Source organism: Euprymna scolopes, chromosome 1, assembly GCF_053919585.1.
Source record: "Euprymna scolopes isolate OS-2025 chromosome 1, ASM5391958v1, whole genome shotgun sequence".
NCBI classification, from domain to species: Eukaryota; Metazoa; Mollusca; class Cephalopoda; order Sepiida; family Sepiolidae; genus Euprymna; species Euprymna scolopes.
The window spans coordinates 100,807,750-100,832,912 of record NC_136482.1 but is presented as its reverse complement, the minus strand read 5'-3'; the positions used below and the strand labels follow the sequence as shown (position 1 = coordinate 100,832,912).

At 34.7% G+C, this 25,163-nt stretch overlaps 1 protein-coding gene across 1 annotated transcript in view; it reads right to left on the bottom strand.

Moving 5' to 3' along the window:
- Window positions 1-25,163, bottom strand: part of LOC145260370 (deubiquitinase OTUD6B-like) — a 43,066-nt gene that overhangs the window by 3,098 nt on the left and 14,805 nt on the right. Inside the window, exons 5-8 of the mRNA XM_080118354.1 lie at window positions 15,664-15,709; window positions 8,815-8,923; window positions 5,120-5,181; window positions 1,844-1,950 (exon numbers count right to left, since the gene is read on the bottom strand). Coding sequence (XP_079974480.1) covers window positions 1,844-1,950; window positions 5,120-5,181; window positions 8,815-8,923; window positions 15,664-15,709 — 324 coding nt within the window. The remainder of the gene's footprint in view (window positions 1-1,843; window positions 1,951-5,119; window positions 5,182-8,814; window positions 8,924-15,663; window positions 15,710-25,163) is intronic.

Below are 25,163 nucleotides of genomic sequence, written 5' to 3'. Positions count from 1 at the left end.
TTGAAACTATATATTATATATTTTTGCCAATGCTGAGAAATATAATGCGTTTTGTCCCTCTCAAATTTATCAAGTAAGACATTAAAGATATCCACATTGGCCTAATGATTATATGCAACAAATGTCTTAATAAAAAATCCAGGATTTATCAGTTGAAAAATAAATTTTTCACCATTTACTATTACTTCAGGACAAGCTTTAACAACTGATGGTACTGTTTATTTGGGATTTTTTTTTTTTTTTAGATCAGTAACTATGAATCCTATTTTTCCTTTGTCATTTTCAATTGCAGCAATATACCCTCCACCATAAAATTGTGTTTCTTTGTGAAGATACATTTTATCAACTAATAAAATCCAATTTTTAGAAAGATGACCCTTTTTCAACAATGATTTTACTGCTGTAATTGATATCACATCACCTCTTTGAATTCTTTTCAAATAAAGAAAAAATATGGTAATGAAAATTTCTCCAGAAGTAATTTATAACTTGCCTTGATGTATAGTGCAGTAGTAAGGCATCACATAATAGGTCTGAAGAAAATGGACGACGACCTTTTGGTGTTGTCTCTTTTGTAACTGGTTTAAAATTGAGTATGGCTCTTCTTCCACTAGGTTTTTGATATAGGTTGAAAATTTAACATGGTAAATTTTGTAAGTTTAGCATTATTTCCATTTATATATCCATTGTGGTAATCGTATAGAGCTTCCGGTAATGTCACTAAATCGAGTATTGAATTGATTGCGAGAAAAAGAATCTGTGTAGGCATTAAAAAATATTTTAGGTTAAAAATTATTGCATGAGGAATCATTTTGAGTTAATATTTATTTTATTTTAAGCATCTAAGCATGAGAAATACATGATTTAAATATGTAAACATTGCTTACAAATTAATAAATGCTAAGAACTGAAACTTTTCGTAGGGAACCAAATATTTTATCCATTTTCGTTAAGATCAGATTTTCCAAAAGGAAAAAAAAAAACGTGGAAACTTTTTTATGATTGGTATCATATCTGCTAGAACAATCAAATGCCATACATTTATTAACCATTTTTTGTTATCCAAAAATTTCCCCAAAAATCTTTAAAATTCAATAAATGCAATTAACATGTTAGCAAAAATATATAGTTTCAAAAAAGAAAAAACATCACTTACGCAATTGAAAATCATTCAAATAAGATCCCTCTTGAAAACTAATTATTTATTCTTTTAATTTTTAAAACAAAAGTGCAAACATGCATTTTAGTGTTAAAAAAAAGTTTAGAAACTAAAATAAGTTTTAATAAATTCTCTCGAAATTTATAAATTATTTATTTAAAAAAGTGTAATTCTTAAAGTTAAACCCCTAAAAAATTTTTTTAATTATCTAAACGGTCAATCTGTTGATTGTTTTTAGTTTATATTTAAATCAGCCTGTAAATGTGACATGTGGGGGCCATATTTATAAGTGGGCCGCAGCCATAACTACAGGGGCATCCACATGGGGAGTTCTGCAGCAAGATGTTTGTTCACATTATATTTAAATTTCAGCATGAAGGGGTTAATTTCCTGAGACGCCCTTACAGGGAAATGCCGATGGGGTTGTATAGGTATTTTTTGCAGATGACAGTACTTTTCTTCTAGGGTACTGATTTTTCAAATCCTATTTCCCGATCTTGTGTCATATCTTCCTGCCGTGGAAGGGCAATAAACATACACCTCTAGGTGATTGCTCATCAAGACTAATCGAGTGCTTCACCTGCACTCAGGTGGAAAGATAAGGAAAATATATAACAACATATTACTGAATTTTCTTTTTATTAATTCAAATTTATAAAAAAAAAAAAAATGCAAAAAACTTACGTTAAGACAATAGGCAATTGTTCATAGTCTTCGCCAACCAGTAAAATTGCTCCTTCAGCTTGAATTACTTTGATTGGAAGTTTCAAAACATGAGATAAAGCTGTAATCTGAAAGATGCAATATAAAAAAATAGTTTTTAGGAGTACAACATTTTCTATATTTAACATTATATATGTCAGGCACGTTTATATATTTCTATGAACACAATTCACACCTAAACTAATTAACCAATTATTATGAATTTTTGGACACAACAACTAGATATAAGTGATCAAAATGTGAGTTATATTCAATTAAATTTAGCTTCATACAAAGGAGGGGTAAAAAATGGAGTATAAAGCTCCTCATAAAAATTCAGACACCTCTGATTTTTTGTGAAATTTTAATAATAATAGGTCTTAGATATCAATTATAAATATTATCAGAGTTTCAGTTTCTTTGGCATATTTTAAAAGATTTTTAAGGAACATAATATAGATATAAACTTATATTTTAAAATTCAAATATATGAGATTTTCATTGAATTTTATCCATAGTTATTAGATATCAATTAAATTAGATTCCCTTGATTTCAATTTCTTCTTAATGTAACTCCATGTGCACCCCACGACAAATCGCAGACTCCCAATGTCGTGTACCGTGGATTTTTCGTTCATGGTCGGATCGTCATTTTCTTGCTGGCGACTGTCGGTGGAGACACACGCGTGGTTTCACAAAAGTACAAATATGAACAAAGAAAGGAAAAACACAAACGCCAATTTTCACATATAAATTGACTCTTGGACTTGTGAGTGTAGGTGTGTCTTCTCCCTGTCCTATTGATGTTACATTCGTCTATCTCTGTTTCACAGTCAACTCTAAAATTGTCCACGACTCTATTTCACAGTCAACTCTATAACTGTTCAACTGTAGTTGTTATCAACTCCCATCCATCGTCTAGCGCATCTAGATCTCAATTGCCTGTCTCCTCTGTCTTGGTCTCTCAGGTCGCCCACCCCACCCTGGCTACCGGAAGCTGCCCTTCTCTGTTTTATCAGTAGATTTCTATTGTTATTGTTTGCTATTTCCTATCTATTGTTGATTGTAGGATATTTCCGATTTCTTTGTTTATTCTAAGCTATTTCCTATCTATTGTTGATTGTAGGATATTTCCAATTTCTTTGTTTATTCTAAGCTATTTCCTATCTATTGTTGATTGTAGGATATTTCCAATTTCTTTGTTTATTCTAAGCTATTTCCTATCTATTGTTGATTGTAGGATATTTCCAATTTCTTTGTTTATTCTAAGCTATTTCCTATCTATTGTTGATTGTAGGATATTTCGATTTCTTTGTTTATTCTAAGCTATTTCCTATCTATTGTTAATTGTAGGATATTTCCGATTTCTTTGTTTATTCTAAGCTATTTCCTCTCCCTTTGTCTATTCCCCCCCTCTCAGCACTTAGTGGCTCAAATCCACCCCAGGACCACTTTATAGTATCACCTTAAGACCCCTTAAGCTTATGTAGTAATTTTAGATATTTTCTAGAATCAAAATGAGGTAATGGATTTTGATCAAAATTAAAATAGAATTCTAGACATAAGGTTTAACATGTCTTGATTTTAATCTTTGTTCTATTCAAGCAGTTGATAATCTTATTTTCATAATTAGTTGCTTATAGGTGATTACATAATTATATATATATATGGCACAAACACGTTGACACACCGGTTCATGCCAGATCACAGAAATTAAGCAACGTTGAGCCTGGCCAGTATCAGATGGGTGATCATTTGGGAAGACTGGGTGCTGTATGTACCACGCCAAGTTGTAGAAATCTCCAGGTTGGTATCTGAGGGTGCATTTATTAACTGGAAAAGATGCACCCCCAGTCTTTGTTAAAACATGCATCTAGGAGAAGGAAACTTTGATGTAAAAACCTGCAGTTTACTGTATATTCTGTCCTGTGGCAGTCATCTGCACTGACAAAGGTTAGCAGTAATACCAAAAAGTATAGTTGGTTCTACACAAAGTCTTCACTTCTCTAAACAAATCATCTGTGTGGATTTCCGAGCAACTTAGTTGTTGTGGTGGAAAATCATATGTCAAAATCGACGAGAGAATCCATCATATATATATATATATATTTTATATATATATATATATATATATATATATATAAATAAAAGGCACTTTGTGCGAGTTCATTTTCTATGTACATCGAAATGGCTGGGCTGATATTTTTAAATTTCACACAAATGTATTTATGTGTCTGGGAGTGTTCTTAGATAGGCTTTGTATCAGAATGCCTCCAATAAGTATTAAAAATCGATAATCAAAAAAATCCAATTAAAAAAATGAATAGTCTGATTTTGACTAAAATTAACACTCTTATTCAGCTTAACATCACAAGTTTATTTGACAAGGTTTATTACCACATAAGCAGCAGGACCTAGTGTATAAAATCAACAGTAGGTTTTTTTGATAAGACAGGAATGCATTGAAAATTAATGTTTCTGCTCAAGCACAATTGTACCATGATACATGACTTTTGTATTTTAAACTTTAATTAAAGCCATTATATAAAAATAATTTTATAAAATCAATAGGTTCTCTACAGTGCAATGTAGACTACAACATATTGTGGACTAAGTCACTACGGGGAGGCATGTGAAGCTTACTCTTAGAACACAGCGGTGGGTTCCAGGCAATCAATCGATTTGATTGAAAAATGGTCGACTTCATCGATTTCAATGATAATAAAAGTATTGGAAGTAAGATACATTCATTGATCCTTATTTAATTTTGAACAACATTGGGTCTGCTTGCTAGTATTATATTAAAAAAAAGAAAATATTAAATTGTTAAAACTATATGAACAATATATGTTTGTGAAAGTCATGTCAAGATAGCAGTGAAGTGGAACATGTCCAATGACTTTGAACATCCAGCCAAAAAGAGGATAATATCCAGATTTCTATTTTCCACATGAGGTGATTTGATTTTTGATTTACGAACAGAAGAGCCACTGATAATTCCAGTGAGAGAGAGACAGAGAGAGAGAGAGCTTTTGACAACATTTAAAAATATTGAAGCAACTATTTTGACTTTCATAACTTTAAAAACAAAATAGAAATAGAATCTAAACATAAGATCATTTTACCACCCTACAATATTAGAAAAGAATTATCATGATTTTTCATAAGAAAAGAAAGTTCCTAACAAAAATATATAAAAGTAAAAAAATAAAAAAAATTTTTTTAGCAGAGAGTTGATATGCAAGGGGGATAACTCACTTCCATTTGACCTCCCCAAGTAGTTGTTGACGCAATGTCCTGACAGTATTTCTTGTACTCTTCTGTAATAAAGTAATAAACAAAAAATAAATAATCATACTAAATAAATAATAGATGAGCTCGAGTAGAATCATTATAAATTAACAAAGAAAAGAAAAAGATGATTGTCACTGAGATATAACTTATCATTTCATAAAGATATTTATCTCTTCTTTTGTTTATTTGAAACATAATAGGCATTTATTTATGAAAATTAGATGTTTTAATTCTAAAAGTGTTATGTCTGACAATAACCACTATTAGCGATTTAATTGCACAACAAAAAAGATTAAGTATAAAGTATGAAGTATGAAACTTAACATTTATTAAACAAACAGGTTGAATGATGATTTTATCTGCTGCTGGATATTGTGGTTGTTCTATTCCATAGTCTAGTAATTTAAGAGAAGAAGTTATTAAAGTAGAAAGCTTTCCGGCATCTATGAATCTCTACATTGAAGGGGTGGAATTCTGCTTGTCAGGTTAGCCAGGGGTATTTACGCTAAGGGGACACAAGTGCTACGAGTTCGCAGAGCACATTCCATTAAAGTACTTGTAAAACAGGTATAGGAATGCAACATTATGGCGATGGGACAGGGGTTAGAGCTTGGTTGATAGTGCAGAAACTATTAGATTGGAAACTCTTTTGGGGATCCTTTCTACAGATGTGGCAACAATACTCCATGTAGCTTTGGTGGCTTTATATAGGTACAAGATACTGGCAAGTGTGAGTAGTTTTCTAGCATAGTAGAGGGAGCCCACTGTCTTTGCAGCAACCTTGGCAATGTTTTCAATGTATTTATTCAATTTCATCTTTCCTGTAAATGTTAAGCCAAGAAGTTTAAATGATGAGCTTTCAGGTAACGTATTAATTAATGGCAATCGGTGGTCGAGAAGTTTTCTTGTAAGTGTTAAAGAAAAGAAGCTGAACCTTAGTAGCACTAAATGTTACCATCCATTTATGTCCCCATTCCACTACAAAATGGATATCATTTTCTAAGGTTTTAGCCATTGTCTTTGGTATATCGATGTAATAAATAAAAAAAAGAAAGAAAATTCAAACATAGGCAATTAGAAAAAAGTGTGACCCATTGGGTCAGCCAGTCAGCTCAGGTTAGATTGTTTGAATTAGGATAAAACAAGCTGTAAAACCAATTAAATTTTAAAAAGTAAAAAAGTAAGACAAAATCCAAAGTTAGTTTTTATTTTCTCACTACATCTGTCACTCTGTTTTCAGCTACACATTAAATAATGCTATTACTGTGGTGCTATTTCCTTTTGGACTATTCCAATCTAAAGTTTTATCATTAGTTTTATTATCTTTGACTATTACTAGAGAGATAGAGAGAATTGGAAGCTAAAGAGATAGACAGCATATAAAATAAGAGGAGAGGTGGGAGTCAACACAACACATGGTGAGAGAGGGTGGAAGGAGAGAGAAACGCAGTAAGAAATGAGTCACCTGTTGAGTTAATTGAAAATTATAGCTGATTATTATGTTTCAATATCTCCAATTAGTCTAGATTGCACACAGATATGAGTATTCTTGTGATAGCATTCTTAGACTAACTACTTCCATGCTGGCTCATGATAAATTGGAAGTGAGTGTTTTGATTGTGACACTATCACTACAAAGCCAATGAGCCCCCTTTATTCAGTTTGGTTTGATATGATCCCGCAAAAGGAATATATATCATTTGAAGTAGCTGAGCAGTCTTGCTTTAGTTTGAGTAATAATCTGGAAAGTTGCTGTACTGAACCATTGTCGTATTCACAGCTGGATTGCTAGTGTGAGGTTTGTGTAGCTTTCAACATCTCTCACCAGATGGTTCCACCAGTCGGTACTTATGGCTTAACGAGACAATCACAATCTTGTAAGACCTGGATGTACTCATATTCATTACATTACTTTCTACTGTGCTAAAATTTCCTGTGAAATTTAGCTTTAATATCTTCTCTATTTTCTTACTCAACCTTTACCATTCATGACATTTGGCACACTAATATTTCTAGTTCAGGGATACTGCTATTGGAGAATGAGGACTTATCAGGACAGGAATTTCAAATGATTCATATGGGACTTTCACAGGAATGTCTTTGGTATTTTCCATGATCTCTGTAGTGTGTTTGGATCTCAACTGATTCCAATGTCTTTTACATAGATATTTCACTGGAAAAGGCAACAGCCTATCAAACAGAGTATATTTTTCTTGCAAATATTAACTCTGCAGATGATAAACATGATATATTCAGTTTGGCATGCTTTTGTAAACTGCCAAAAATTTCTGAATACTTCTTTCATTTGTGTCCATGCCTTGATTCTTCTTCAGAGTTCATTCGAATGTATCCACAAATTTTTCTGCCATTCCATTCGATCTTGGATGACAAGCTGATGTTGTCACATGCCTAATGGATAATTATTTACAATATTTCTTTACCCCCCCCCCGAACTGGGTTTCATTTATGTAAGTGTAAACGGAACGCTCTAAATTAAATCGTTGATGAACGACACATGAGGCGACTCATTCTTTTACACTGTATATCCCCATGATGGCTGCTAAAATAAATCCACAGTAACCTTGTGAATTCTGAAGATACTATGACTACAGGAAAATATTGTCAGCAAATCAAGTATATAGAGCAAAAATGTTCAGTATTGTTCAACAGAAAAGGATTGATCCTACTGTAGATCAATGCTCCACAACACATCACTTTATGGAAACTTAAAAAATTGGGTTATGAAATCCTGCATTACCCACCGTATTAGTCTAATTTTATCAACCACTGACTACCACTTTTTGTGAGACCCCCCCACCCCACCCAAACAAAACAGAAACCAATACAGTTTTCAAGAATTTATTGAGTATTGGAATGTTAGAATTTTATACACCTGGACGTATTTCAATTTTTGAGATGAGGATTGATAATTTGAATTATTAAAGCTACTATTCTCAGCTTGGTTGTTATTTTCACAATGTTCCAGCAGATGAAACCTTTGTTCGGCCTTATTGTTAAACTCGGGAAACTATAAGGAATTTCAAACTGAAGCTGTTTAAAATTTCATATAGTTTCCCTGAGTTCAACATAATGATTCCCAAGTTAGAAAAATCTGAAAAGCTGAAAAGTCAGAAGTTACATAGACCAAAATGTTGTGAAAATAGCAATCAAGATGATTTAGTTGCTTTGTTTTATGGCATCTCAACCATTTTTAGGGTATTTAATGCCGAATCAAGTCATTTGGAAGAAAATTTTATATTTCAAGCTTTTTTATATTTTCAAATATTTATTCATTGTGCTTGATTTGGTTGTTTTGCAGAGGTAAATTGTTTTTGTTTTTGACTGTGCAGAACATAATTGAGTTTTGCAAAAAAGATTTGTAAAATCAATGTTTGATGCATTTTAGGTCAGAAAGCCAAAATCTTCAGATCACCTGATCTGGTGGCACCAGTAACTATCAAGACAAGAATACTCCAAATAATGCAATGTTTTCAGTTTGATTAATGAAGTTGATCTGCATTTAAAGTTAGAAATCAAAAACCAACATTATTTTCTTACCAATGATTAAGGTTTATAAATTGATTCCATGGGTAAACTATGATCATCTTTATTCGCGGATAATTATATGAGAATAAAGAACAGAAGATTTTAGATTTTACCTTCAGTATAAAGCGAATCTCCATCAGGTTTTGTCAAAAAGGGCATAAAGTCATCAGGATGAGCCAGCATATAATTGGCAGCATCGCAACGAAGACTTTCATTTGTGGCCTGAAATTTAGAAATAAAGTATAGATATTTGTTGCATCAAATAACAATTTTTTGTGTTATTATGGAAAATATATAAGGTCAACAAGAACATTCTTGCGGTTTTCAACATATCTCAGCTCAAACAAAAATTTATTGATCGAAATAAGAACCATCGAAATCGACACACTTTTGTCAACGCAAAACAAATGTATTTATGCCAGTAACGTAAAAAGCTGGTATTCTGATTCCTTTGAACTGCAAGACTTTGGAATTCCATCCTTGCTTCCTGCTTCCCTGGCTAAACAAACATGCAGAAGTTTAAACTTTACATAGTCTCCCGTAGACATAATCCCAAATAGTATCCAAGTGGCGATATGTCTTGTTTGGGGTGAACAATTTAAAAACAAAAAGAAAAGAAAGAAAGAAGAAAAAAAAATTATCATAAACCATCTTATAAGTAATCAAAACAATTTATTCCATTGATCAAATCTAGTACTTCCATAGTGTTCTTAATTCCATCCCCTCAAAGTGGCTCTTGATTTTGTCGGGAATCGTCAGGCTAAAATGCATTTTATGATATGTTATTGGCTTATTGGATATTATAGTTATTCTGATTTTGAATACTATCAGATCTATTGTAGTCATCTTTGCACTAATACCATTGAGAAAGGTATGCACCTGTAATTTATCTTCACCTATAGGTAAAATAGTATAGCAAGATTAGATGTTAGATGTGTAAAAATAAGTTTAAAGAAATGGAAAATTCCATGCCTGGTTAGTTTAAGCAAGATGAAATTTTCCATTCAAAGTAAGGTTAGAGCTAGGAGGTCAGGAAACTGCCTTACAAACAGGAAGCTAAAGAAATATTTCTTTTCTGCTCCACATGAGAATGTAGTCAGTGTTTGGGACAATTTCTACCATCTATTTTATGTCCTTTTATACTGGAGAAGAAAAATAAAAGCCCAAAAGCAGAAAAGTAAAATGAGTTTGTGTTGCTATTATTTACAACTGCTGCTTTAAATCAACATACATCACAACAAGAACAATTATGAAAAAGAGGAGAGAGAATGAGCGGCTGCTATGTGTCGTCTATGCAATACAACTCCAGCTACCTACATGATAAACAATCATCCAGATAATTTGCTGGGATCAAAGAATTAGTCCCCATAGGACTAAACCTAAATAACCAATAAATATTAACTACCCATGCGGGGTCGCAGAAATACCTGGATTAGGACCCAGGCGCGGGGCGAACCCCCTCGGAGCTGATGGACCCGTAGGCCTTCCCAGGCCATCCGTCTAGGAGAAGGAAAACTCTGAAACTAAACCTAGGGGACGACAACCTTCCTAGAGCTGGTGACTCAAACAAATCACCGGTTGGCAAACCTAAACTGCTTAAGGAGGAGATAGACTCTGTCTATCGCCCGGCTTTCATACTTCTTCTTTGCCTATTGGCCAGGCGTAGAGGTACTATCAACAGGGACTCGTCTGAATCCCCCAGTGGTTGACCTTGTTTCCTGACTAGGGCAATGAACGCCGCTTTTCCCCACTCCCGCCACATCCCATCCCCCTAAACTGGACACAGTGGGGTGCTTCAGTGCCATATATGTCGGTGCAGTTGGACTGGGCTGGCTTTGCCTAATGGATTGAGGGTACCGGATTGACAGTTCCTGGCTGCTGTTTCCGACTGATAGTACAGGTGCCCTAACTCTTTGGTAGCGCTTAGAGCGGCTGCTCCATCAACAGTTGTAAAATATCGGGATGTTTGTAGTGCCATGTCGCGCATGGAAAGGGACCCTGCACTCATCCCCGGTGGGCTTTCCTGAGGCCACAATCCTGTGGGTGAGGACAGCTGATGGTCTACTTGTATTGCATGTCTGGTATTCTGCACAACTACTTGTCCAGCACCCCCTCACTCATCCACCCTAACTGAAACTTTTAAATAAAATAAAATGAAATGACAGCTCAAGCAAAAGTTACGTTTAAACCAGGACCAAACTCAAAGAAAACCAACCTGCCTCCTCCCTTGAGGCTTGCATTTACTAATATCCGCGGGCTTAGAACTAACTTAGATGATGTTGAGTCATTTCTCCTTGTAAACACCCCGGATATCTTAGCATTAAGTGAAACTAACCTTCACTCCTCCATTCCCTCTAACCACTTTAACATGCCTGGTTATCTCCCACTCTACCGTAAGGACTCGGACAGACATATGCATGGACTTGGAGTCTATATTCGAAACACCCTCCCCCTAACTAGAGAAATAAAACTAGAATCAGAGGGCCAGGCCTTTATGTGCTTCAGACTAAATATGCAACACAATATTAGCTACTTGTATTTTCTCTACCGCTCTCCCTCAAACCAAGACTGTACCCTAATAAACAAAGTCTCAGACAGCATAGATATAGCACTCTCCCTCGATACTAGCGCACAAATACATGTATTTGGTGACTTCAATGTCCACCACAGTAACTGGCTAGGATTCTCAAATCACACAGACGTAGCTGGTAGCGCAACTCATAGCTTTTCTATATCTCATTCCCTATCTCAGTTGGTTACATTTCCGACATGTTTCCCAGACCAGCACGATCAACATGCCTCACTTCTAGATCTCTTTCTGACAACGGTTCCCAATGACTGTACAACAAATGCCCACAGCCCACTCGGGAATGCTGATCACGCTGTGATAATGGTAGAAATCACCCTAAATTCTCGCCCTAAAACTGAAGACCCACTTCTCAAAACAACGAGGTATTACAAAAAGGCTGATTGGGAAGCCATCAGGGAGCTCATCAGAGATGCCCCATGGCAAAATATCTTTACTCTTCCAGCGGAACAGTGTGCAAATGAGACAACTGAATGGTTCAAAACTGCTATTGAAGCACATGTTCCCGCACGGAAATACTATAGCAAGCCCCACTCTCCCCAATGGTTTACTTCTGCTTGTGCAACTGCCATTTGTCAAAGGCAGCATGCGTTCCGCAGATTCAACCGACATAAGTCCAGCTCAAATAAATAGAAGTTTATAGAAGCTAGAAATAATTGTAAGAGAGTGATAGACACAGCTAAGACAGATTACTCTGAAACCACCAGAAAGCGCATCGAAGCACAGAAATTAGGAACCCGGGATTTTTGGAAAATCTACAACAGCGTAGTTAATAATGGACAGTCAATTATTCCCCCACTAACAAACAATCATGAGGTTGCTTGCACGGCAACTGACAAGGCTAATCTGCTTGCCAGTCGGTTTGCCTCAAACTCCACACTGAACTCGGTACACCACTCACTCCCTGATTTTCCTCTGCGAACAGACGCCACACTTGACGATTTGAAAATCACCCCTTCTCAGGTACATGCTATTATAAAAAACCTAGACACCTCAAAAGCATGTGGACCAGATCTCATCCCGGCTGTGCTATTAAAAAAATGCTCTGCCGAGGTTGCTCCAGTTCTGTCCAAACTTTACAATAAATGCCTTAACGAATCTTGTTTTCCCGACTGCTGGAAAACCGCCTCTGTGGTACCAGTCTTCAAGAATTCTGGTGAAAGAACTGACCCACTAAATTATCGCCCCATTAGCCTCCTCCCACTTTTCGCCAAAATATTTGAGTCCTTAGTTAATCAAGCCCTAGCCCAGCACCTAACAGCTGCTAAACTCCTGACTGACAAACAATATGGATTCAGGCAAGCCCGTTCAACAGCAGATATCTTAACTGTAGTTTCTGAACGTATATACCGTTCATTGGATAAAACAAGGGAGGGTAGAGCGGTAGCCCTTGATATATCTAAGGCTTTTGACAGGGTATGGCACGATGGTCTTCTAAGGAAAATTAGATCATATGGAATCACTGGAAGAATTCATAATGTAATTAAATCCTTCTTAAGTAATAGAAAAATCAAAGTTGTCCTTGACGGACATACATCCAAACAATATGACATAAATGCGGGAGTACCTCAGGGGTCTATCCTTGGACCTCTATTATTCCTGATATTCATAAACGACCTCCCTGATAATATTGTTTCGGAGATGGGTATATTTGCCGATGACACCACTCTCTATAACAGATATGAGGGGAAAACAAATGAACACATATCCAAGGCAATGGCAGAAACACTAGAGGACGACCTCCAATCCGTAGTGGAATGGGGACAAAAATGGTTGGTCACATTCAATGCTGCTAAGACTAAGCTTGTTTCCTTCAATAACTACAAGAAACCTTCTCTACCACCAATAGCAATGGCCAACAACACATTGCCTGAAAGTACTTCTTTTAAACTCCTCGGCCTAACGTTTAGAGGGAATATGAACTGGAATAGATACATTGAGAGCATTGCCAAGGCTGCTGCAAGGAAGGTTGGCTCCCTCTACCGTGCTAGAAAACTACTTACGCCTGCCAGTATCCTATACCTCTATAAGGCAACCATACGCCCATGTATGGAGTACTGTTGTCACATCTGGGCTGGTGCATCTGCTGCTTGTCTCTCGCTCCTGGACAGGGTTCAAAAAAGAGTCGCCAACCTGATAGGTCCTGAACTGTCATCTAGGCTTCAACCTCTGTCCCATCGACGAGATGTTGCATCCCTCTGCCTGTTCTACAAATACTTTAATGGTGAATGCTCTGACGAACTGCAAACACTTGTACCTCCCCGACGTAACTACCCCCGACAAACCCGACAAGCTACTAAGTCTCATCCCTTTACAGTAGAGATCCCTAGGTGCAAGAAAGCCTTTTACTCCAATAGTTTCTTCCCCAGAACTGCGTGTCTTTGGAACTCACTTCCGGGATTCTGCTTTCCCAACTGCAATGATATGCAGAAGTTTAAGTGTAATGTTAACAAACATCTTTCTACTCTTCTCCCCTCGTAATGACCCCGCTAATTAATTCCCTAATAGTAGCCCCCTGCTTCAAAGTGGCACTGTGCCTTGTTTGGGGTGAAAATTGAATAAAAAAAAAAATTTTTTTAAAATAAAAAATAAAAAAAGTCACAACTTCTGTTTAATTAACAGTATACAATAAATCACTTGCGTTCTAGTGCCATTAGATAACTCAAAGGGTGCAGATTTTCACTTAAATAGAAAAACTGATACTTGTACAGTTTAATCAAGACATTAAAAAATGAAAATATTGAAAAAAGGTTATATTGTACGTATCCGTTTTTAACTGAAGATCTCTGAAAAAAAATTTCACTTAGTTTGATAGAGTAGTTTGTTTTTTTTTACAGCGGAAAAACACGCTTTTATGACAGCACGTTGAAGGCAAAAATCTTGGAATTTAAAAACTTTGTTTGAATTTTAGAAACGCCACGGGGAGATAACTCAGTTTAAAGCACTGACACTCCACCCCTATCTTTAATACTAGCTTTTCTTCCTAAAAATCGAACCTTTTGCTCAGTATCATAACAAATTGTTTTTTCGCTGTAAAACAAAAACTACTTGATGCAATTAAGTGAAAATTTTTTTTTTTTTTTTGGAAAACTTTATTCCATAACGAATACGTACAATTTAAACTTGTTTTGATATTTTTCATTTTTTAATGTATTGATTAAACTGTACAAGTACCGAAAAACTAAACTCATCATTATCATATTCAAATTATCGTCTGTTTTACATGCTGGCATACGTATAACAGCTTTAAGAAATTGACTTCCAAACTAACCTAGTTCTACCCAAGTCTTTATCTCGTTTTCTCACAAGTCTGTCCATGTTTTCCTGAGCCTGTGAACTTAACCTGTTATCATAACTGTTCCACATCTACTGACCTCTAAGAAAATTTTCAACCATTCTTTTAACATTACCACACCATCAAAGTCTTTTACTCTGCATACATCTTATTCTGTCCAGATGCAATCTTTCTTCCCAGTAATCAGAACTAAGCTAATCTTTGAGATTCACTAACAAAACATAAATAATGGTTAGAATAAAACAAAATTAATGAAATTCTCAAATTAAAAATGAAATCCAATTGAAATGAATCAGGATTATATGTGAGGGTGGATGGTTATTTGATATAATCAAACTGTGATGAGGATATTTGTTAACACTTGGCAGGACTAATAAATTTGACCTTGGAAAGTTTTCATACTATTTTATAGCATTAATATTCGAAATAGTTCATATGTATTTATAAAGGACTAGCATGAATACCTGGCGTTACCCGGGTGGACATGAAGTTTGGTTTGAACACAGCTGCTAACTTCATCGTTACACCCACAACAATTTCAAAAACAAAAGAACGGATAAAAACACAAAAATGTAATTGCCCAGAAAAAGAAGTGCGTGAAAATCCCCCCACCAGATATTTCAGAAGAAGGGATACAAAGATAAGAAGTTATTCTCCAGATATTGAGCACTATTTGATGACTATGTACAGTCTCTTGCAACGAAAACAAACTGAAAATAATTCAGTTTTAAAAAATAACAAAGTAGAATTTTTTTTAACCAAAATAACCTTTATAAAAATGATTAGTTATGACTTTATGTGTTAAAAGAAAAAAATTAGCAGTTACGATGTCAAAAAATCACATTACATTAGTTATTTCTAAAAGCATTGACAATCGATTGCATTCCTGGGATTTTAATTTCCATTAACTTTTAACACTTGCCTACAAGGTTCAACTCTAGCCTTTTCCTAATATCATTTTCACTTATCTAGTCTGCCTTACTTACATGAGAAGGGGACAGCCCTTTTTATGTAACACTAACAGACGTTTGAGATTTATATAATAGATTAGTAAAAAAAGATTATTAACAAATTACTTACTTTAATGTTACGCTGAGAGAGTTGATGACAGACAGCATTGTACAAACTGAAAACGGAAAAGAAATGAGATTCAGGTAAATGTTGAGTAAACAGCATTAAATAAAAAAATAAGTTTGGAGATGTAGAAACAATTATATATTATAACATACTATTAATGCTATATGCTATTAACTATTGATAGTTTTTCATTTTTTTTTAACTAATCAATGAACAAAGTATCTTGCACTTCTCAAAATAAATAGGCCAAAACCTTGCCTGCTGATATTTGTCTTGGACCAGTTTTTGTTTGCCGAGTGATGCATCCAAGTTTCATCCATTGTCACATATTGTATGCAAAACAATCTCCTTTTTGTTGCATTGAAATAGTTGTAAACAATGCTTTGAATCATTGACATGTTATTGTTTTGTGATGGACACTGAGCAAATGCAATACCTACTTTTAAGAAAACTTTGTTATTAACAAATGTGCATGCAAAATGGTAATATCTTCAACTCTTCCGCTATTTCATGCAACTTTTATTTAGGATCGGTAGGTACCTCCACGGTGATGTGTAAAACGTCAGTAGTACATATTTTAATAGTGACATCATCATTTCATGTTTGTGTTAATTTCTATGGATAAGCATTCGTGTCATAATTATTAATGGAGTAAGGGTTTTTTTTTTGCTAGGGATAAAAATAATATAAAACTTATCTTTTGTAAAACAGATACATTTTTATTAACGAACTACACAGACTAGAGTTAATAAAATAAAATTAATTTTAACGTATTCTGTTGACACATGTATTTAAAAATAATGTTCTTTACAAATCTCCGTACATTTTTGAAAAAAAGCGCCAAACATCAATTTAAATAATAAATTTAATTTAATTTAATCATTTAAATAATAAAATCAAAACAAATTTTTTTAAGGCTGATTTTGGATTTACAATTTTTATTATCTCAATAGTCTTATATTCTTTTATATATTTTTATATATTTTTTTATTATTGGAAACATGTTATTAAAAAAATCCATTTAAACTTCATATCGCAAAATATTTGAATTTAATATCATTTAAAGCTTTTTAAAAATAATTATTTTTTAGAATTGTTTTTTTTTTTGTTGTAATTTGAATAATTATATTACTGAGAAAAAAATTATCCAGAAAGTGTTGTTTTTTTTTTTAACATAATATTGAATTTATGTCCAATTTTATTTACAACTTTGAGGTAACAGGATTTTATATATATATAAAAATTACTACTTTTTAATTATTTGATCTTTTCAGCTTTAAAACATGTTGAAACTTATCAACCCACATTTATTTTGCTTAGTTTTCGGACCATGAAATATGGGGAGGTGTAGAACACCTAAAAAAATATATTTCCGCTAATATATTTAAAAAAAAACTACTTTTAATATGTAAGTTTATTTAATAATGATTGAATATTGAAAATTTCAGGAAAATATGATTATTATGTGATTTTTACTAAATTTTTAAAACATGGTGTGTGAACGGCTTAAAAAACGTCACTATATAGGAATGTTGTTTTAAAGCGTCGATAATGTAAAAACGATTTTTGTCTCGCATTTTCATTATTTTTGTATGCTGTAAAAAATTTAAAGAAAATATTAGCATTTGATTTGAAGCTTTTTCTATTAAATGGTAAAAAAGTTAGGATGATAATATTAAATTAAATTACAATTACATCGTGTTACATATGGGGTGGGGGGTTAAAACTGTGGCGCACGTTGGAGGTACCTAGGGATCATTTTTTTTTTTTTACAAGGTAGTCACCACATCAAGGCTAGGAAGCCACTCGGGGATAAGGGTTATTGTGTGTACAGTACGTTAGTGTTGGAGATTTGATAAAGTGTCTTACTTAAGGAGGCGGTTCATCAGGAATTTGTTTACATTGAACTTGAAGACATCCAGGTTGTAGTCAGGTGGGAAACAGGCAACCGGAACAGAGTTCCCCCAATATTTCCTCTTGTATCAGAAAACACGCTATGTGATATACGTATATCTGTACGTGATGTTGCCAAGCTAATCAAAAACCTTGATTCCAGTAAAGCAACTGGCCCTGATGGTATTCCAATTATAGTACTCAAAAAACTTCAACCTGAACTAGCGCCCATACTTACAAAACTGTTTAAACGTTGTCTTAAGGAGAATAGTTTCCCATCTCCCTGGAAAATCTCATCAGTATGCCCTGTATTTAAGAATTCAGGTGATCGCTCATCCCCCTCTCAGTACAGGCCAATAAGTCTCCTGTGCGTCATGAGTAAGTTGCTAGAATCTGTATTAAATACAGAAGTAATCAAACATCTCAACAAAAATAACCTTCTTAGTGACACTCAATATGGTTTCCGTTCTGCTAGATCTACAGCAGATGTCCTTACAGTTATATCGCATAGGATTAGCAAATCTCTCGACGGTGGCAATCTTTCTAGGGCAATTGCTCTTGACATATCTAAAGCCTTTGATAGGGTATGGCATAAAGGTTTACTTCATAAGATCGCTAGCTATGGTATAGCTGGAAAAGTCTTCTCAATTATTAAATCATTTCTTTCTGATAGATTCATAAGAGTAGTAGTTGAGGGGCAAAAATCAGAAGCTCACAATATTAATGCCGGTGTCCCTCAGGGATCCATCCTGGGCCCAACTCTTTTCCTGATCTACATTAATGATCTTCCAAATCATATCCTTACATCATTTGTAGACATTTATGCTGACGACACTACCATTTATGGTACCACATCTAAGACAGTAAACGAGCAAGTTCTCTCCAATTCTCTCTCCTCTGATCTTGAGCACGTAGTACAATGGGGAAAGGAGTGGCTGGTTACTTTTAATGCATCTAAAACCAAGCTTCTCTCTTTACATCATCAACATTCTGATCCACATTTGTCATCAATTGAAATGAATGGCTCTCGTCTTCAGGAGGCCTCAAGTTTTGACAAGCTTCTGGGCTTGACCATTACTCCTGATCTTAGATGGAACACGTATATCAAGTCTGTTGCCAAGGCCGCTGGAAAAATGGTGGGATCTTTCTATCGATCCAGTAGATATCTCACTGCTGATGCTATTCTCTATCTATATAAGAGCCAGGTACGTCCAAGGATGGAATACTGTTGCCACATCTGGGCAGGAGCTGCTAGAAAGAACTTGTCCTGCCTTGATAGAGTTCAAAATAGACTTCGTAGCCTCGTAGGAGATGTCCTTTTCTCCTCCTTGCAACCTCTATCTCACAGAAGAGATGTTGCGAGTTTGTCTCTGATGTATCGTTATTTTCATGGAAAGTGTTCAACTGAGCTTCAATCTATGGTCCCCCCTCGCCAAACTTTCACAAGAAACACTCGTCTAGCTGTAAACACTATCAATAATTTCCCCCACTCTTTATCTGTGCCTAAACCTAAACGTAGATTCCATGAACAAAGCTTCTTTCTTAGAACTGCACGCCTGTGGAATTGTCTTCCGTTTTCCTGCTTTCCGGCTGACTACAATATGGTTTTGTTCAAGTCTAAAGTAAATAAGTTCTTGATGAGCCGTTCCATATAAGTTATTAAATTTACCAAATTTTCATTACTAATGATTACTATATTGACCAACTTCTACTGTACACTCTTTAACCCTTATCCTTGAGTGGCCTCTGGGCCTTGATAATGTGGTGATGCCTTTGTAAAAAAAAAAAAAAAAAAAAAAAAAAAAAATCTACGTTTTGATTTTGGCACAGATAAGGAGTGGGGAAAATTTTTCACAGTGGTTTCAGCTAGGCGGGTGTTTATCGTGAAAAATTGGCGAGGGGGGACTAGAGATTGGAGTTCAGACGAGCACCTGCCATGGTAGTAACGATAAAATAAAGACAAGCTTGCAACGTCTCTCCTGTGGGAGAGAGGTTGCAGGGAAGAGAAAAGGGCATCACCCACTAGGCCACAAAGTCTATTTTGTACTCTGTCAAGGCAGGATAGGCTGTTTTTAGCAGCTCCTGCCCAGATGTGGCAGCAGTACTCCATCCTTGGACGTACTTGGCTTTTATACAGATAGAGAATTGCATCAGAAGGTGAGATATCTTCTGGAGCAGTAGAAGGATCTTACCATTTTTCCAGCGATCTTAGCAACTGACTTGATGTACGTGTTCCATTTCAGGTCAGGAGTAAAGGTCAAGCCCAGAAGCTTGTCAAAACATGGAGCTTCCCCCAGACGAGAGCCACCCATTTCAATTGATGCCAGATGGGGATCAGAGCGTTGATGATGTAAAGATAGGAGCTTGGTTTTAGATGCATTAAAAGTAACCAGCCACCTCCTCCCCCACTGTACCAGGCGCTCAAGATCAAAGGAGAGAGAATCTGAGAGAACTTTGTCATTTACGGCCTTTGATGTGTTGCCATAGATGGTCGTGTCATCAGCATAGATGTCAACGAATGATTTAAGTATGTGTTTTGGGAGATCATTGATGCATATCAGGAAGAGAGTTGGGCCTAGGATGGACCCCTGAGGGACTCCAGCATAAATATTGAGGGCCTCTGATTTCTACTCATCAACCACTACTTTTATGAGCCTATCGGAGAGAAATGATTTAATGATTGAGAAAATATTTCCAGTTATACCGTAGCTGAAAATCTTGTGAAGTAGGCCCTTATGCCATACCTTATCGAAGACCTTCGATATGTCAAGAGCAATTGCCTTAGAGAGGAAGCCTTTGTCAAAAGATTCGCTAATCCTATGAGATATAACAATTAGCACATCTGCTGTAGATCTGGCAGAACGGAAACCATATTGCATGTCACTAAGAAGGTTATTTCTGCTGAGGTGGTTGACTACTTCTCTATTTAATATGGATTCCAGCAGGTTACTCATGACACACAGGAGACTTATTGGTTTGTACTGAGAGGTAGATGACTTATCACCTGAATTCTTAAATACAGGCCATACTGATGAGGTTTTCCAGGGTGTTGGGAAGCACTTCTCTTTAAGGCAACACTTAAAGAGTTTTGTAAGTAGGGGGCAAGTTCTAGTTGAAGCTTTTTCAGCACAATGATTGAAATGCCATCAGAGCCAGTTGCTTTACTGGAATCAAGGTTTTTGATTAGCTTGGCGACATCAAGCACAGATATTTGTATGTTGCAGAGCGTGTTCTCCGTTATATGAGGAAATACAGAGAGTTGATGGCCTTCGTCGCATAGGGTAGAATTAGCTGCAAAGTTCTTGGCAAATAGTTTGGCCTTATCTGATGCTGACGAGATGCCCTCAGGTCCATTGATGATGGTTGGGATAGAACGCACGCTTCTGTTCAGGATCCTGTTTGCTATTTGCCAAAACTGGTGGGAACCAAGCTGCTGCTCAGCTACTTTGGATTTAACGGACTGAGCATATAGCTCTCTTGCATTTTTTATTACTCTTTTGCAGTGGTTGCTGGCAGTCCTGAAGGCAGCTTTAGTCTCAGTCCATCTATTACGTTGGTAGCTATGGAAAAAGTGATTTCTGTATGCGATGGCAGCAGCACATTCTGGGGAAAACCATGGCTGGCTGTTAGGTTTTTGTTGGAATTTTTTGGATGGTATGAATCGGTCTATGCCTACAATTAGTCATTCGGTCAGGACTGATACTATGGAGGATACATCCTTTTTAAACATGGAATGCAGGGGTAAATAAGTGTACGGAAGCTATCCCAGTCAGTGGTAGAGTATCGATATACAGTACGGTGGAGAGGTACATCTGAAGACTTATTGCATTTCGTTTTATCTTAACTGATACAACCGAGTGGTCGGAAGATCCCAGAGGAGACAGAACGAAACTTGAAAAGGTTAAAAGTTTGTAGACTTTCTGATGTTTTTCACTAACAAAACATAAACAAAGGTTAGAATGAAACAAAATTTGTGAAATTCTCAAATTAAAAATGAAATCCAGATTAGTAAGTGATCAGGATTATATGTGGAGGTGGATGGTTATTTGATATAATCAAACTGTGATGAGGATATTTTGTTAACACTTGACAGGTCTAATAAATTTGATCTTGCATCATTTGTGTCTGTATGATTGGGTTTCCATTCAGTATACCACCACTTAGCAGTTGTTTCTGACAGAGCAAAGTACTAATCACGCTATTGTTTTTGCTTGAACCTTACTTTTTCTACTAGAAAACAAGGTTAGTTTAAAAGTCAATTTCTAAAAGCCATCCAACACATGCCTGCATGTAAAACCAAATATGATGATTCTAACAAGTAAGCAATTCTTCATTAACACACAAAATACAAATTTTTTTCAATCTTTTGATAACGTGCAACAGCAAATTCACTTACATTAGCAATACACATGAAAAAATTTAAATGGCTCAAAATATTTCAATATTGGTATATATATAGAAAGAGCTTGATAAGGTAAGAAAGAATCTTTTTAAATTTTTAAAATCCAATTAAAATCAAGGAAGTTATGACTATTTTTATGCCCTGTGCGTTTGGATATTTTCCCCTCTTTAAGACCATATGCGTTTTGTCACATTTTTTGCACTACTTTTTCAGTAAAAATGCTATATCTTTGTTAAAACACAAGACTAAGCAATGAAATTTGCCATATAAATGTATTTTTGTGCAAGGAATCTGAATATGCTACTGAAAATCTCCAGAAATGAATGGTTTCCAAACAATCTGCAGTAAATTCACATAAATATGCTGCGATTGCTTAAAAATGCCATGTATTCATTAAAAGAAAAGAAGTTAGAGAACTCAAAGTTTAGTTGTAATGCATTTTATGTGCCAAAAACTGAAATCGAAATCTAGGATTGGTTAAAAATGAATATATTGCAATATTTCTTTGGTATTATTGTAGATTAATACCTTCTGTTATCCCTCCCCATCTGACCACCTCTCCAAAATATGTGATTCTACCTTTATAGAAAATTGCATGTGAACAACTTGAAAAACTTTAATAAAAGATAAACAAAAATTATTTTAGAATTTAATGTAAAATTATTTCCCATTTTGAATCATTCGAGCGCTTTAAGGCAGTTACCCCTTTTTCCTATGATAGATAAATCCTGGGTGTTTTTTTTTTGTTTGTTTGTTTGTTTTCTAAAAGGCGATTATGCATGGTTTTAAGAGGGTCTTTGTGCAATTATAAGAAGGTAGGGAGGTTGCCACTCTGACTTTGGGTCTGATAGGGCTAAGGAAAATTATGTGTGAACATCCTGAAGACTTGATAGAAACAAAACAAAAACAATTTTAGAATTTAGAGTGAGGGTTGGTTTCACATTAATGTAAAATAATTCACCATTTCAAGACGATCCTAGTGTTTTAGGACAGTTGACCAATTTATTTTTTTTGGGGGGGGGGGAGATTAATCATGTGCACTTTTCTTCAAACGTTTTTATGCTTTTTTTTTTTACGTTTATATGAGCTCACAGGGGAAGTTTGTTTAGTGGGGAGCTCTGCCACTTGTACTTAGCGTTATTGTTAAGGCTAAAGGTTTTAGGAGGAGGCTTGCCACTCGTACCTAGGATTAGACATAGAATTAAGCGTTTTTTTTTTAAGAGGGTGTTTGATACCCATTGTAAAACTTTACAAGAATTATGACAAACAGACAAAAATAAATGTTATTTAAAAACGTGACGTCCCTCTAACAGAAAACATGATGCTTGGAAAAATATCAAGTATTTAAATTCTATTTAAATATAAAAAAAGAAACAAGTTTTTGCTAAAGCTGACAAATTGTTAAAAATTTTGAATTAATGTTATTTTGATTTTTAATTGCATTTCATATTCTTTCCTACCGTTGTTATTTTTGAACTGAGCACCTCCTACAAATATTTAAATATTGATTATTTTTATTATTTTTTTTTTTTAATAATCGGGTAGTTTAGTTTCCATTTGATAATAATTCACTGAAAACATTTTTTAAAGGGACGAAAATTAGAAGTGCGTTACCGTTCGTAATCGTACACGTAAACCAAAACATCATATTTCACATTTTCACTTGTTAAAATATTTAAAAATTTACTACTACCCAATTTTTTAAAATATTTGTATTGTTGATAACAAAATAGCTCTAACATGTAAGAATTTTTTTTTATAACAAGATTTTCAATTAAAAAAAAATCGATTTGGAATAAAAATAAACAACAAAAATAAACGTCTGTTTACGCCATGTTATCGCTGCTGCTGCTTATATAGCTACCATCACTAATACTAGAGAAGTCTTGATTCAAATTCATAATGATTTTTTCGGATATTATGCTTTTAAATTGCTACATACCACTAGAGAAAACACTGTCCAATCATCTTTTTAACAAACATAGTAAAAAGATTGTTTTATTTAATAGTGAGTGTCCGAAGAAATTTTTTTTCAAAATTTTCAATACTCACCATTTTGAAATCTTTTTTTTAACACAACAAAAAAACGAGTGGTCAAATGAATTCCGGACACTCAAAATTATTAAAAATGACATCTCTTTTGGCTAATTTCCAAATTTCATTAAAATATTCTTTACAGAAACACGGTACGAATGTTTAGAAATCAGGGGGGGGGGGTCGTTACAAAAACTTACCGAAAATGCTGATTTATGATGTTCAAATTTTTATCACTTTATTTGCTTAAAACTCTAAAAATATATAATGTGTGTTATTATTTACTAATTCATTTGAAAGTATATTCATTTCTGAACAAAACGGTGGTATTTTGAAGACTTAAAGTGCTTTGTTTTTAAAATATGACTATTTTAGCAGAAGCCCCTTGAAATCTGTGATTATCCAAAGCGTTTTAACGGCCATGTGTATTGCTACTTAAATAAATATAATTTGTAAACTAACAATTTGATCGGGCTCACATTTGGACATGTATCATTTGAAAGTTTAGTACTTTAGAAAATCATATAGAGTTTTTACTATTGGAGCCATCTACATGTCAGATTACAGCATTACTTTTTCCAAGTTGTATATATAAAATCTCTTTGGACTATTGTCATTATCAACATCACTTATATTCATATTATTGTGAAATAGAGGTGAGGTGGGGGAAAAAAATGTAGAAATTGACCAGGACCATATGTTCTACTAGGTGTGGTCCAGGATCAATAATTTTACATGTACAGTATGATTTTTGGTAAGTGATATACATCAAATCTCTTCAGACTACTGTCGTTATCAACATTAATTATCCGCATATTATTGTGACTTGTGTGTGTGGAGGGGGGGGGGGGAATTAGGAATTGATCTGACCATTTGTTCCATTCATTGTTATCCAGGAGCAATAAATGTAAGACTGATAACTCTGATAAATAAAATACATTCTCTTATTATTATTAAACACTAAACATATTAAAACATTAAAACAAGATAGCGGAATGGACTATGCAGTTGTTAAAGTGAGGGCTGGAGGAGAGAGAGAAAGAAACAAGAAGAGAAAAAGATTGAGAGACCAAAAGAGGTAAAAGTTTTAAGATGTTACACACACAGTTTTCTTCTATTTTGTTTTTTATGGGCCTTGGAATTTGAGGAAGGGGTAATATTATAGTATCTGTTC